At 42.5% G+C, this 15,627-nt stretch overlaps 2 protein-coding genes and 1 long non-coding RNA gene across 3 annotated transcripts; all 3 read left to right on the forward strand.

Annotated features, from left to right (window-relative positions):
- The first annotated feature begins 1,648 nt into the window (after positions 1 to 1,648).
- On the forward strand, positions 1,649 to 5,946 carry LOC112255526 (transcriptional repressor scratch 1-like). Its single transcript, XM_024428510.1, has 2 exons — positions 1,649 to 2,028; positions 4,199 to 5,946. Exons 1-2 carry the CDS (start codon positions 1,878 to 1,880, stop codon positions 5,032 to 5,034), a joined length of 987 nt encoding a protein of 328 aa, XP_024284278.1. The 5' UTR covers positions 1,649 to 1,877; the 3' UTR covers positions 5,035 to 5,946.
- A 2,949-nt stretch (positions 5,947 to 8,895) lies between these two features.
- On the forward strand, positions 8,896 to 11,570 carry LOC121846853. The gene is made up of 2 exons (XR_006083841.1): positions 8,896 to 8,988; positions 9,550 to 11,570. It is a non-coding gene; the product is annotated as an uncharacterized LOC121846853 (long non-coding RNA).
- Positions 11,571 to 12,007: 437 nt separating this feature from the next.
- Positions 12,008 to 13,654, forward strand: LOC112255527 (transcription factor 15). The gene is made up of 2 exons (XM_024428511.2): positions 12,008 to 12,670; positions 13,312 to 13,654. Exons 1-2 carry the CDS (start codon positions 12,173 to 12,175, stop codon positions 13,375 to 13,377), a joined length of 564 nt encoding a protein of 187 aa, XP_024284279.1. The 5' UTR covers positions 12,008 to 12,172; the 3' UTR covers positions 13,378 to 13,654.
- The last annotated feature ends 1,973 nt before the right edge of the window (positions 13,655 to 15,627 follow it).

A 15,627-nucleotide genomic window follows, 5' to 3' on the forward strand; every position in this document is an offset into this window, starting at 1 on the left:
CTTCAATGCACATTGGCATAGATTCTACAACTGTCTGGAATTTGGTGTTTTGTTGAGGGTGGTGGAAAACGCCGTCTCAGGCACCGCTCCAGAGTCTCCCATAACTGTTCAATTGGGTTGAGATCCTGTGACTGAGACACACAAACCCTTTACACCCTCTATGCTCCCTCTTTCAAAGTCACTGAGATCTCTTCTTCTAGTCATGGTAGCCACAATAATGGGCTGCCCAGCATTTTTTATACATGACCCTAATCATGATGGGATGTTTTAATTTCTGAATTAACTTAGGAACCACACCTGTGTGAAAGCACCTATTTTCAATTTACTTCAATATACTACCTCATTTCAATGTTTCCTTTATTTTGGCAGTTGCCTATATATTACCTTTTGTTAAAATCCATATCCCCATTTACAGGAGGTTGGTGGCACCTTAATTGGGGAGGACGGGCTCGTGGTATTCAAAACAAAATCAAATCAAATGTATTTATATAAGCCCTTCGTACATCAGCTGATATCTCAAAGTGCTGTACAGAAACCCAGCCTAAAACCCCAAACAGCAAGCAATGCAGGTGTTGAAGCATGTTGGCTAGGAAAAACTCCCTAGAAAGGCCAAAACCTAGGAAGACACCTAGAGAGGAACCAGGATATGAGGGGTGGCCAGTCCTCTTCTGGCTGTGCCGGGTGGAGATTATAACAGAACATGGCCAAGATGTTCAAATGTTCATAAATGACCAGCATGGTCAAATAATAGGTCTGGGACAGGTAGCATGTCCGGTGAACAGGTCAGGATTCCATATCCGCAGGCAGAACAGTTGAAACTGGAGCAGCAGCACGGCCAGGTGGACTGGGGACAGCAAGGAGTCATCATGCCTGGTAGTGGAATGGTATCAAACACATGGTTTATATGTGTTTGATGCGATTCCATTTGCTCAGTTACAGCCATTACCATGAGCTGTCCTCCCCTCAGCAGCCTCCACTGCCAAATACTTATAAAAGAAGATGATCGTTATGAAATCAAATTCCATTAATCAGCATTTAGCTGTTAAATATTCTAATATCTGCAGAAGGGGGTATGACAATAGGAGACAAGATGTTGTGTGTAGTGTCACCCACGTGTTTCAGCCATGCTATTGTCTGCTCTCTCTCTCTCTCTCTCTCTCTCTCTCTCTCTGTGTGTGAGCGGAGTGATGAAGGGGTAAAAGAGTGGGGGTGGGAGGGGAGGAGGGGGAGTTGGCTGCAATGTGCATGTGCACTCGTGTGTGTGTGTGTGTGTGTGTGTGTGTGTGTGTGTGTGTGTGTGTGTGTGTGTGTGTGTGTGTGTGTGTGTGTGTGTGTGTGTGTGTGTGTGTGTGTGTGTGTGTGTGTGTGTGTGTGTGTGTGTGTGTGCGCGCGCACTGGCATGCACAGACGGCTTGTGGTAATTTGATGTGTGTCCCTGGGGATGTTTGATGGATTAATGCTAAGCAGGCTCCCTTTTCCAAAGGCACCACCTGATCTTAGGGGACTTGTGTTCCATATAAAAGCCTGTGCGAGTGCTGAGCGCAGCTAGTCTAGCCATCTCCTCTTCTCTAGCCCTCTATCTCTCTACACTTTATTTCTTTCTCTGTGTTCTTTCTCCTATCCTTTGTCTTTCACTTTTCCCTTTCTCTTCTGTCCTTTCTGTTTCTCTTCCTTCTGGCATTCAGACTGAGGCTTTTCAGGCTATTCAGGCCTGGGAGTTTTAGCAGTGAGGGAAATCTCAGAGCATCTTTAAGCATCCTCCACCACCATTTTGGTTTTCTTTGACTTGAGGCCTTTTCTACAGGGTGCAGGTCTTTGACTTTTTCCTGTGCAGTTTTGTTCTTCATATGTGGTATTAGGAACAGCCCGTCAAGAAAATGCCACGTTCCTTTTTGGTGAAGCAACTGAAGGTCCACGATTTCTCCTCCTCCAATCATCCTCATCAGCATCACAACGACGGATCATACACACTCACACGTGCCATCACTGAGTCCACCACCAACTTGGCGGTCCATTTGAGTGAAAATGGTGGGTCAAGATTACTTAAAAATTCTGTCTACACATTGAAAACAAAAAGTGCATTTTCATCATTAATTTGTTTGCTGTATATTTTTTATTATTTTATGTTTATTTAACCTTTATTTAACTAAGCAAGTCAGTTAAGAACAAATTCTTATTTCCAATGACGGCCTCCCCCAACCAAACCCTAACGATGCTGGACCAATTCTGCGCCGCCGTATGGGACTCCCAATCACAGCCGGTTGTGATATAGCCTGGAATCAAACCAGGGTCTGTAGTGACGCCTCTAGCACTGAGATGCAGTGCCTTAGACCGCAGCGCCACTCAAGAGTATATAGATTAGAGTTGTAGATTTTAGATATTTTTTTTGTTGCAATACTGTATTTGTTCAGGAATGAAAAAATCACAAAAGCATTTGTTTTAAAAATTACTTTTATTTAAAAAAATATTCAGTAAACGGATCAACCTCTTGATCCATGTCTTCTGCCATGAAGCCTGTGATGTTGTGTTTTCAATTCAATCTTTTTGTTTTCTAACTCTAGTGATGCTAAATAGTATTCAGGTCACACTGGACCAATCAATTTAATACTGAGCAGATCACACAACAGGCTTTAATACTATTGTGTACATACATAATGGTATACATGGATGCGTACATTAGGCTTGAAATCCCATCCAAGCCTTTGTGAGGTCCAAATCTATCCATCACCACCAGAAAGCAGATATCCACATGGGACTGGTTTGTCCTTAGCTGTTATTCTTGAGCTTTTCCCCTTATCATCACCAACCCCCCTCCATATCTCCATCTCCTCAACCTCCTCCATCCCATCTGATCTTACAGGATGCTAGATACCCACAGGGGGTCGAATTGCAGAAATGAAATCCCTCTCTCTCCCCCTCTAAAATCCATTGACAAAATATAATGTTTCTCTGATGAATTGACAAAACTCAATGTTAAATGGTGAAAAAGAGCATACATTAGAACATATTACCTTAAATGGGAAAGGGCAACATGCTTTATGTAACATCATTTGTTTATGATGTCACAAAATGGATTCAAAAAAATGAGAGGGGAGTACAACCAACTTTAGATGTACAGGTTTTGTCAACTCATACTGTGATTTCAGGGCAAAACACTTCCATCAAAAATGTGTGGTGTGTTTTGTTCTTGTTGTTGGTGGAATGTCCTTCATAACCACAGAGCTTTGGCTCGCCGGATAATCTGTTCCCAGATTTAGGATGCCAGCTGTCTGAATCTCTTTGTGTTGCAGGGGGAGCACAATATACTGCTGTCAAGATCAGACTATAACTCCTCCTTTCCATCCCCATCCTCAAATGACACTGCACCTGTCATTCAATCTCTCTATTACCATACTCACAGGCACTTTCAATACGCCACTAATGGAGAATGATCTGATTAAAATGAATTAGAGCTTTGGGGAATTTCTCTTCTTAGACATTCTGTTTCGGCCCAGATTTATATATGGTGGCTTTGGTTGGGGAAGGTGACAGGTGGATCGGTTGTGGAGAACTAACAAGTGTGTTTCATTTTATGACTGTTGTGTCAGTGCATAGAACTTGTGTTTCGTATGTGATGGTGTTTTTGATGTAGCTAGCAAAGATTGTCCTTAGATGCGTCCCAAATGGCACCCTATTCCCTATGGGTCCTGGTCAAAAGTAGTGCATTATATAGGGAATATGGTGCCATTTGGGATACAACCCTTGTTCTGAGCCGGATGAGTTATTTATCGCTGAAAAACGGTGCACCGAAGAGTCATTCATATTTAATTTGCAAATCTTGCTGAACCAAGTACTTGCTTTTGGTTTCTTGTATAGTTTCATATTGATTCGCAACGCATGGAAGATCCAGCTCACTGGACACACACTGGTTGAATCAACGTCATTTCCATGTAATTTCAATGAAATTATGTTGAACTAACGTTGAACAGACGTTGAATCGACGTCTGTGCCCAGTGAGAGGTTTTTATTCAATGGCTCAACAAAAAAAAAAAAAAAACAACAAGATGCTTTCAACTGGCATCAGAAAGAGTGCTGGAATCATAAAACCATAACATCCTCGACCCCAAAACGTATTTTGTAATAAATTATTTATTTATTTATTTATTTATAAATGTATGCCCTTATTTATTCAAATTCTTTCTCTTCCAACCCGCTACAGGCTACATCCAGGATTATGTCATCCCCTCAATATGCCAGAGCACAAAGGAGCTGGGTTCGAAGCAGCAGACCGGGCTCTCTGTGGGGCCCCTGTACTCTCCGGGAAGCACGGGGAGCAGCGGGGGGGAGGACTACTCTGACCATGACATGGAGCAGCCCGACAGCCCCCACTCGAGCGTCACCACCGACTCGGATAGCAGCATCTACTACCCAGTGGATACTTTCCTCATCTCCGATGGCCGCTCTCGAAAAAGGGCCAACCACAGGCACCAACACAAGGAAGGTGAAGAGAGAGATAGCAGTACAGAAGAAAGCTCCACAAGAGCCACAGCGGCTAAGGCTGCCAAAGGGAATTCCGGGAAATCCAAGGGACCGGGCCGCCACACGTGTGGCGAATGTGGCAAGACCTACGCCACCTCATCCAACCTGAGCCGCCACAAGCAGACGCACCGCAGCCTGGATGGCCAGCAGGCCAGGACGTGCCCCACGTGCCACAAGGCCTATGTGTCCATGCCGGCGCTGGCCATGCACATGCTCACCCACGACCTGCGGCACGAGTGCAGCGTGTGCAGCAAGGCGTTCAGCCGGCCGTGGCTGCTGCAGGGTCACATGCGCTCGCACACGGGCGAAAAACCATTTGCCTGTGCCCACTGTGGCAAAGCTTTTGCGGACCGCTCCAACCTGCGTGCCCACATGCAGACGCACTCAGCCTTCAAGCACTATGAGTGCAAGCACTGCAGCAAGAGCTTTGTACTCAAGTCCTACCTGAACAAGCACTACGAGTCGGCCTGCTTCAAGGGCTCTGGAGACGAAGAGGACTGCTGCTCTGAGGACTGATCAGGGATCAGTTTATTTTCTATTTCAGCTTATTTATCCAGGTCGGTTTCACTGAGATAACATCTTCTTACAAGAGAGACCAGGGTTGTGTTCATTAGGGCATATAACAGAAAATATTTTAAAATGCTTCGTAACTGAAAGCGAAAATGAGGGTTTCTTATTGGACAAATCCAGGTAGTCCCTCTCCTTGTTTCAGTCCGATTTCTTCCATTCAGTGCCTAATAAACACAACCCTTGTCAAAGAGAGCACTCCTCAACACTCATCTTCCTCTTCCTGCCTTTTGGTAGAGAGCAATAATAATGGCATTGAGGGTTGTTCAAGAACATAGAAGATAACTGATGATGAAGACTGAATAACTTATATATTTTTTTCAATATTTATTTTATGAATTCTTATTTATTTACTTGCAATAATTTACATTCCAGTATTATTTTATATGCCAATTAGCTCTTAATTCCCCTTAAACATGTCTTCCACAAGAGACATATTTGTTTATTTATACATTTTTTAATTTATGTATTTATTTATTTATCAAATTATGAATTGATTGGTTATGTTGTGAATTGATTTGATTTATGAATTGAACATCTTATAAAATTCTGTAATATATTTCTGAGACTAAGTAGTGCTATATCTGATCTCATTCACAATAGTTGTTGATATATTTGTGTTCTACGTAGGAAATTATTAATATGCCCCTTTGTTTTTGAATCTATGCAAAGGATGTAATTGTAAGCTACAATGTGATAGTCAGACATGTAAAGACATGTAAAGTCAAATTTTTATACCATTATTAAGTATTGGTACCATTAATTATTTGCCCTATGTAGGTCTACAATACAGCTGTTGAATTTGAATTGTCCTCAACTTTGTATGTAATCATGAAAAGCCTTGAAAAAATGCCTTGAACTTTTACCAAGTAATATTAATGATTAAAATATCATATTTTCACTAAGTTGTTCTCTGTGCCGTGTTCCATTTTCAAGGGGTCAACCATCATCAACTTAACACACATGTTCACTCGAGGTAACATTATCTGACACATAAACCATTAAGAAAACAAAAGTATCAACGAATTCAGAATACATTTTGTTTGAATCCTTCTTGCTTCACACAACAACTTTGAGTTAATTCAACTAACAAATAACAGACAACCAACCATCAGTTATTTACTTTAACTGTAGCTCTTCTCTTGAGCAGCAGAGGGGGCTACCACTTTTATGAAAAAGGATCCATCAAACAAACAAGGTTTGTACGACCAACCAGTCAGTCCTTAGTATACAGTACATAGGGAAAACCACCATGTAGGGTGTGACAGCAGTGTGTTTCCCCCATGCTTGTGCCTCCAGAGAGCCAGTCAGAGAGCCAGTCAGAGTGCCATCCGGATCTAGTTTGGGTCAGAGGCTTTCCACTAGCCCGGCTCGGCCCCCTAACCACACCACGCTGTGGGGCTGAGGACAGGATGTGGACTGGGTCAGGTGTCATGAGAACCAGGCCCCTTTCCCCCCTCTGGCCCAGACAGGGGCCCAGAAACTTCCCTTTTCGGCCCCCGGCCACTGGGTCCCCCATGGGAAAACACAGCTATGTGTCTCAGTGCACTCCAGACTACTATTTTTAGACACAATGCGGTCCGTACACACAAACACCCATCCCACATACACACGCTATTCTAAACCCCAGTCCATGAAAAGGATGTACCTAGCTATTAAAAACAGCCAGACCCCACACACTATACATAAAAAAACATCAAAACAATTAACAAAAGAATCCGTATCCCCACTCCAGGTCCACTCTCAGCCAATCGCGACTGAGGATACAAGGGGCCCAAATCAAGAGCACGTTACGTCAGAGGGATATAGCGGAAGAGGCCTTTTATAGCCTACCTTTATTAAATCTGATCAAATCTTCAACCTTGGAAGTAGGATCATAAAAGAGGAGCTTTTATGGCCCGCCTTGTAGGTTCTTGTAGATTCTGCAGCCTGATAAACTAGCCGGCCCGTGAACACCATGGAGTTGAGACAAGGGTCCCGAGGTCCCATGCGGTCCAAGAGGAAGCTGTCTAATGTGGGTCAGAGGAACCGCAGGCCCGGCCAGGCGACCATTAAGGCCTGTTAGCAGGCTTCTCCAAAGAATCGTCGCGTGTGAGAAAACTTCCTGTTGTGATCGAGGGGTGGACCTCCAAACTGTCTGGGAGAGATGAGGGTCTCAGAGGAGATGATGATGACATGATAGTTAGTTCATCAAACCTCGGCACCTACTCCGTTTGGATATCCGTCCGTCCCACCAAAAATACCACCCAAATGTCCCCAGGTCAATACTTGACCCAGCAAGTGTAACCTTGAGAGAATGTCACCTATAATAGGAAATGTTTGCTGTTTTTTAATCTATCTAGCAATGTAACAAAATGCATTGTTATTATATAGGAAACATATCTAAGTACTATCTCAAACCAGAAAATCTGCTGTTCTGGGAAAATCTGCTGTTCTGCCCCTGAGCAAGGCAGTTAACCCCCACAACAACTGCTCCCCAGGCCCCGATGACCTCGATAAAGGCACCTCTCTGATTCAGAGGGGTTGATATTAGCCACTTTCAATGCAACATACCGAAATAAAACTAACTATGCAAGACTTAGTATGCAAAACCTATGCAAGAGATTTTGCAAAGAGCATCACATTAGGATTCTATTGCATTAACAGGCACCAGCAGACGTGAGTAGATGTGCTTGTTTTGAGATCACCGCGAGAGCTGCATGTAGCCACGTGTACACTAACTGTATGTTCATATTCATTGCTAGTTGTATGGAGTTATTGGCCCTGTTCTCTCTCATTTCTGGTCAACATTGGGAGAGTGATTGCTTCCTACAAGAACACAAAACATGTACATTTCTAGCCATCTTTGAAAAACAGGTCAGGTAAAGAGCGTTTATGTCTTAAAGGGGCAGTGTTGTATTTTGAGATAGCTAAGTAGCTAATAGGCAGAGGCTAATATTTTCATCTGACTCTCTGGGAATAATAATTGATTTTATTTTGTAAAGTGTTTTCTTGCATCAAACACAATACAACATTTTCACTCACCTCCATTTCCAGTCACCTCTGAAGGACAAGTGAATAAACAGGTTCATGTCAAGCCCTGCATGTTTTTTCAAAAGTCGCATGAAATGTAGGCCTACATTGAACACCAAACATTGGCTGCTACTGTAGGCTGAATGATAGAACAGCTGTTTCCATGTTAAAATGTTATAGGATGCATTTTCTCCATTGTTTTGGATGGTCGGCCACTCTGGTAGGCCTACATTATGATTTTTTAAATAATGTTTTAAGGGAACATTGGACCTACCTCATTGGACCAGTCTCAAACATGTACATTTTTCATAATTTGTTCATGTAATCCTCAAATCAAGTGAAACTAGAGTAAATATATTGTGGTGTAGTCAGACTACTGAAGTATAGGGCCATTTAGTGCTGATTTTAACTGACACTCCCACCTGTCCAGATAACTCAGCATGTGGAAAGCTGTGTAAGACAATCAGTATCTTTGGAAGGGCGGGAGAGAGCTAGGCAGAGAGAGAAAAAAGAGGGGGGGAGGGTTAGATTGAAAGCCTCATCTTTAGGTCACATTTAAGGGGTCAAAAAAGTATACTATTGCTACTTTATAGTCCTACCAAGTTGCATGAACTGAGGGACAAACTGGAAATATGGTATTGATAGATATTAAAGTAGAATAAAAAGTGTAATGTTCTTATATTTAATACGTTATATAGTGACAATGACAACTGATGTGTTTCAGCATTAAATAGTCCCAGACAGTATTCCCATAATAATAAGGAATTTCCCTCGACCACGCCCACAAATTGGGGGAAAATAATATTTCCCATGTAGGAAACAGAGCCGGCTTTTCGGGGTGGGAGAGTGGGACAACACGTAGCTATGTGTATGGGAAACATTTCATCACAGGTAAGGCTTGTTTAGTATAGTCCGTTTGTAACTCCACTCACTATTTCTAGCTAAACTGTATAGTCCGTTTGTTTGTGTTATTGGTCTTGCCTAGCTTAATGTTCCAGTCAGTAGCTAGCTAGCACTCACACACGTGGCTGCTAGTGTAACAGTGTAGCTTCCGTCCCTCTCCTTGCCCCTACCTGGGCTCGGACCAGGGACCCTCTGCACACATCAACAGTCACCCTCGAAGCACTACTTCAAGGTCTCAGAGCGAGTGACGTCACCGATTAAAACGCTTTTAGCGCGCACCACCGCTATCTAGCTAGCCATTTCACATCGGTTACACTAGCACCGAAATGACAAAGGGCATGAGAGAAGCTACAATATTAGATTTTTCTAAGTGAAAATGCTCTGCAGAAGGCAATGTTGAAAAGTCATCTTTAGACAAGTTGTACTTTTCTTAAATGTAGTTTTGTCATTGATTTAAACAAGCAGACAAAATGAAAATTGTGTTTGAAAAATGTCATGTTTTTGCTGTGGGCCAATGGAGTAACCTAGTTAACCTTGTTTTCCCCACAGGTGGGAGGGGCAGCGACGTTCTGTTTAATACAGACATCATGATGCACCTCCTCCACAAAAACGGTGTGATGTTTGCAGCAATAACCACTTCTGTTGGAGCAGTCTCTCTAAATGAGTGATATAGGCATCTGAAATGTTATTCAGACCTCATATCCTACCACTGCATTTACTTTTCTGTACAAAAACCTCATGCTGGAAGTATTGTCAATATTAAAATCTATTGTACGCCCCCAATATTCTAGGAGAGCTGCAGCTGGCAGGGTGATATTTGGTATAGCTACTCTAGCCTGGTTCTATATCTGTTTGTGTTGTCTTGCCAACTCCTACACTCTTAGAAAAAAAGGGTTCTTCAGCTGTCCACATTGGAGAATCCTACATAGAACCCAAAATAGTTCTACCTGGAACTAAAAAGTTTTCTTCAAAGGGTTCTCCTACGAGGACAGTCGAAAAACCCTTTAAGGTTCTAGATATAACCTTTTTATCTAAGAGTGTGTGATGACTTCATGACCACAGGTGTTGGCAAGATAGCACAAACAGATCTGGGACCAGGCTAGAGCTGCTCTGGGTCAGGGTTTTATCGGTTTTCTCCGAGGCATCCATGAGTCAACACGCCTGACTACAGAGAGTATCTAACCCTAGCGGGTCATCATGGCAGCGCTCTGCTGGCTCTATTACAATATTGGGTCTGACTCACGATGTGGTCACCATAACATCACTCAAAACAGTGCAGGAGTTGTCCAAGAGAGAAAACAGTCAGGAGGAGTTGGTGTATTGTCCTAAAGGGGGCTATTTGTCAGGCCTGTTGTGACACACTGTTCAGCTGCCTGCCTATACAGACATCACTTAAAAACGTTATCTTGTTTTTCCACTTTCTTTTGTCATGTAATGGTCACAACTCGTGGTTTCTTGCAAATGTCGTTTTTTATTTCTTATTTTTCTGTCCTAAAAAATGACCAATTACTTTTTGCACCATAGTCTATAAATTGCACTTAAATACCACCTTCTCATTGCACACCTACAAACACTACTTTGGAGGACACTGACTGCAAACTAAATATCCCTTAGTTAATCACCTCAACAAGTTTTAAGTGGTATTCCTTGGTGTGGGGGGGGGACAAAGTATTTACGGTTCCAAACTGTGATCTGGGGGAAAGTGAGTAAGGGGTCGTGTTGCTGCCCGGCTGAGGAGCAGTAAAAATAACCTTGGCTTGTGGTGTCCCAGTTTATGAGTGGGCACCGGGTCTTCTGCAGGTCACCATTGTTGGTGCAGCTGAGCTAGTGCCAGAGCCAGCAGGGTCTGCCGGTGGTTCGATGTGTCAGAGGTTGTTTGTAAAGCAAGCCAAACAGGCCTTTTGATGGCTAACACCAGAGAATCTGGAAGCCATTTGCTTTTCCGCACTCTGTGTGAGCATCCCAAACAGCACCCTATTCCCTTTATAGTGCACTACTTTTTATCAGGGTCCATCAAAAGTAGTGCACTATATAGGGAATAGGGTGCCATTTGGGGCCGCAACCAGAGAAAGTGGAGGGCTTGATCACCTCCAGCATCTGCTGCCTGTTTATTTACCCAGCTCACTTAACCCTTTAAACAAACTAACCAGGGCTCACCGTTGTGCCACTCTTAGATTGGCCTCTGAGGACAGAATCTGTCACAGGGGCTTTAGACTAATACCTATAGAGAGACATAACATATACCTTGTTATAAGACATTGTAATGTTGTGAAGTTATACATAACTTATAAAGCATCATACTTGGATGCTTTAAGTAAAGTGTTATTATTTTTAAGAGGAGATGGAGTTTAGAACCCCCTTGTCAATGATCCTAGGCCTACATTAGTTTGATTACATGATATTAAACTGTAATATGTATACTTGGGCCTACATAATAAACAATTTGTTGTGGTTTAAGATTGCTTGCTTTCTAGCAGTTTTGGTAAGTGCACTTACCTTTCTATATCTTATGTAGGTCCTTGTTGACCAAAACCTAACATTTTTATATAAAGGATTTGATTTGAGTGCCACACCTCACATTCTTTCTGCATAATCACACTCATTACATATTTTGAATATCCAACAATGGTAGTAGGCCAATTTAAATTAGTGCAATGTTGGACAAAAGGTTTTTCTCATAATAATAGCTTCTTCTTTTTTTATTGTGGTGCATAATTAAATGGCAAAAGCAGCCTCCAGTGTCAAACAGTGTTTAAGGGGAAATAAATAATTGAAACTCCACCATATCATGTAAATTACATTTCCCTACATTTTCTGAAAATGATACTGACCTATTAAAATGATAAAAGTTCTTTATAGTCTATAATATAATTTCGGAGGGAAATGGTTTCTTTTGGACAGTTATTGGTCCTTTTGGACAGATTGGTTTGCCTGAACAACCCCTCCCCTTCTGCTGAAGAGCTACAGTAGGCTATAAGAGCTCACTCAAGCACGTTTACACACACTCACTGTTGACCATCCGGGCCACACCATCCTACGGGGATATGTCAAAACATTTTTTTCTTATTCGAGGGGGAATTCTTATGCACGTTCTGGTCTCCACGGCTGTCCATGCCCACAAATTAAACTGTTGGCTTCTCTAGGGAATAGTTTCATTATACTTTAGTTTATCATGGCCTTTACCATGCTTCGGCCGGTGGCAACTTATCCCTTCTCCTCATATCCTCCTGACTTCAACATGATGTCGGACGACGAGGGGAACCGCAGCGAGAGCGACGGCAGCTCGGACCAGAGCTATGGATGCTGTGCCTCTTCAGAGAAAACTTGTCGGCAGATTTCCCGCGTGGTGGGAGTCGGTGGGGTTGTTGTGGTCAAACAGCGCAACACAGCCAACGCCAGGGAGCGAGACCGGACCCAAAGCGTCAACACCGCCTTCACCGCTCTCCGGACACTCATACCCACGGAGCCGGTGGACAGAAAGCTCTCCAAAATTGAAACGCTCCGGTTGGCGTCCAGCTACATCTCGCACTTGGCCAACATTCTTGTCCTTGGGGACGGGTGCGAGGATGGGCAGCCGTGCTTGAGTGCAGTGTATCGCGTGCAAGGAGATGGCGAGGGGAAGCAACCCAGAACAATCTGCACCTTTTGCTTGAGCAACCAGCGGAAAGGGGTAAGCGTGCATGACAGTGCTATGTCAAGTATGAATTTCAAATATATTTAACTTATTTTCCGTAGTAGACAGGCAGTAGCCTATGGTTCTGAAGTGGGCGAGTGGCACATTTGACAGCTAGTATTGCATCATGTTATTATAATCTACTGTTTCTGTGCATTCAATGTCATTTACAAAAATAGTCATTTCACAATGATAGTATGGCATCAAAACAATACTAGGCCTATTTTGTTAGATACTTTCTTACCATGTCACTTGAAGATTCATCATAATGGGCATCCGTCAGTTAAGGGAAATTTGTCAAACATGCTAAAATCTGTCAAACAGCTTCTTGAGAGAGAACACACACATGGAAAATGATCCCTGTTGGGACATCGTGCATTTATTAATATCATTTTCAGTCTGCTTAGATATCCTTTAAAGGAAAAGCCGAGGAAGGGTTTGTTGATATCAATGACATTAGATTTCACTAAACTATTTGTATTATCCACAAGGGAGAATGAGCATGGATTTAAGCCAAAGACAAAGATGCATGTAGTATTCATATGTTGGTCGCAGATGGTTCCCGCTTCAGAATTTTCCAGAAATCAATTCTGATCTTAATGAATAACATTGACCGAACATGACATTTATTTTTGCAGGGGAAAGATGGTCGGGGTTGTCTGAAAATGCATGCAACCCGTGCACTACGAATGAGCCGAAGATAGACAACTCTCAAATTCCAAGGATGGTTTAGTTCAAGTCCGCACCTCAGGGAAAAACTCCAGCTATCACACCTACTCCTACACAGACCGACACATAGGCCAGAATGCCTTCGAACTGCGGAAAAAGACTGTAAAAAATATGACTGTCAAAAAAAGAATGTTCCTCTCATAATGCTGGTTTGGTGAAATGTGATTTTGGAGGAACAAATGAGACTATTTGGTTGCCTTTTCAACACCATTTTGTATTTTGCGTTGAAATTAAATATATTTTTACATAGTTGTTGTTGTCCCTAGTCTAATTTCAGCCCCTCATACCAACACATTTGTGGTGATGTTTTCATATGGTTAACCCCTTACACTTGTGGAAATTGGGCCATATTGAAATGTTTCTAACATGATAATAATAAAAAGCGTATGCATGACCATGGTGGCAATTGAAAGAAAACACTTGAGATTATGGGGAAATGAACACACCAAAGGTTAAGACAACAGTTCACCTGACACAAGACTGAATCCAAACATTGCACTGTTGATTTTACGTTCATTTTACATTTACTGTACTTTTCACAGCATTTGGCAAAAACCGAAATCTCAAAATACTCTGTATACATTCAGTAACATACAAATAATATTCATTGACATTTTGGAGTAGGTGCAAGATGAGAAAAAAACGATTACAAGAGTTTGACTGAGATGTCTAACTTGTGTCTCCAATTGGCCACACACCTCACCAAACTGCACAGTTCTTAACTAATTTCAATGTATTTAGCCAGCCACCAATTGTGCAAGTTCTCCCACTCAAAAAGATGAGAGAGGCCTGTAATTTTCATCATAGGTACACTTCAACTATGACAGACAAAATGAGAAGAAAAAACCCCAGAAAATCACATTGTAGGATTTTTAAGGAATTTATTTGCAAATGATGATGGAAAACAAGTATTTGCTCAATAACAAAAGTTTATCTCAATACTTTGTTATATACCCTTTGTTGGCAATGACAGAGGTCAAATATTTTCTGTAAGTCTTCACAAGGTTTTCACACACTGTTTCTGGTATTTTGGCCCATTCCTCCATGCAGATTTCCTCTAGAGCAGTGATTTGGGGATGTTGCTGGGCAACACAGACTTTCAACTCCCTCCAAAGATTTTCTATGGGGTTGAGATCTGGAGACTGGCTAGGCCACTCCAGGACCTTGAAATGCTTCTTACGAAGCCACTCCTTCATTGCCCGGGCGGTGTGTTTGGGATCATTGTCATGCTGAAAGACCCAGCCACGTTTCATCTTCAATGCCCTTGCTGATTGAAGGAGGTTTTCACTCAAAATCTCACGATACATTGCCCCATTCATTTTTACCTTTACACGGATCAGTAATCCTGGTCCCTTTGCAGAAAAACAGCCCAAAAGCATGATGTTTCCACCCCCATGCTTCACAGTAGGTATGGTGTTCTTTGGATGCAACTCAGCATTCTTTGTCCTCCAAACACGACGAGTTGAGTTTTTACCAAAAAGTTCTATTTTGGTTTCATCTGACCATATGACATTCTCCCAATCTTCTTCTGGATCATCCAAATGCTCTCTAGCAAACTTCAGACGGGCCTGGACATGTACTGGCTTAAGCAGGGGGACACGTCTGGCACTGCAGGATTTGAGTCCCTGGCGGCGTACTGTGTTACTGACGGTAGGCTTTGTTACTTTGGTCCCAGCTCTCTGCAGGTCATTCACTAGGTCACCCCGTGTGGTTCTGGGATTTTTACTCACCGTTCCTGTGATCATTTTGACCCAATGGGGTGAGATCTTGCGTGGAGCCCCAGATCGAGGGAGATTATCAGTGGTCTTGTATGTCTTCCATTTCCTAATAATTGCTCCCACAGTTGATTTCTTCAAACCAAGCTGCTTACCTATTGCAGATTCAGTCTTCCCAGCCTGGTGCAGGTCTACAATTTTGTTTCTGGTGTCCTTTGACAGCTCTTTGGTCTTGGCCATAGTGGAGTTTGGAGTGTGACTGTTTGAGGTTGTGGACAGGTGTCTTTTATACTGATAACAAGTTCAAACAGGTGCCATTAATACAGGTAATGAGTGGAGGACCGAGGAGCCTCTTAAAGAAGAAGTTACAGGTCTGTGAGAGCCAGAACTCTCGCTTGTTTGTAGGTGACCAAATACTTATTTTCCACCATAATTTGCAAATAAATTCATTAAAAATCCTACAATGTGATTTTCTGGATTTTCTTTTCTCATTTTGTCTGTCATAGTTGA

Source organism: Oncorhynchus tshawytscha, linkage group LG07 (genome assembly GCF_018296145.1).
Source record: "Oncorhynchus tshawytscha isolate Ot180627B linkage group LG07, Otsh_v2.0, whole genome shotgun sequence".
In the NCBI taxonomy this organism is placed as follows: domain Eukaryota; kingdom Metazoa; phylum Chordata; class Actinopteri; order Salmoniformes; family Salmonidae; genus Oncorhynchus; species Oncorhynchus tshawytscha.

Bases quoted from the DNA above. Each gene is read 5' to 3' on its own strand.
- LOC112255526 (XM_024428510.1), top strand. From the start codon at position 1,878: ATGCCACGTTCCTTTTTGGTGAAGCAACTGAAGGTCCACGATTTCTCC. The intron at 2,029-4,198 runs GTGGGTCAAGAT...AACCCGCTACAG, and splicing joins GGTCCATTTGAGTGAAAATG to GCTACATCCAGGATTATGTC.
- LOC112255527 (XM_024428511.2), top strand. From the start codon at position 12,173: ATGGCCTTTACCATGCTTCGGCCGGTGGCAACTTATCCCTTCTCCTCA. The intron at 12,671-13,311 runs GTAAGCGTGCAT...TTATTTTTGCAG, and splicing joins TGAGCAACCAGCGGAAAGGG to GGGAAAGATGGTCGGGGTTG.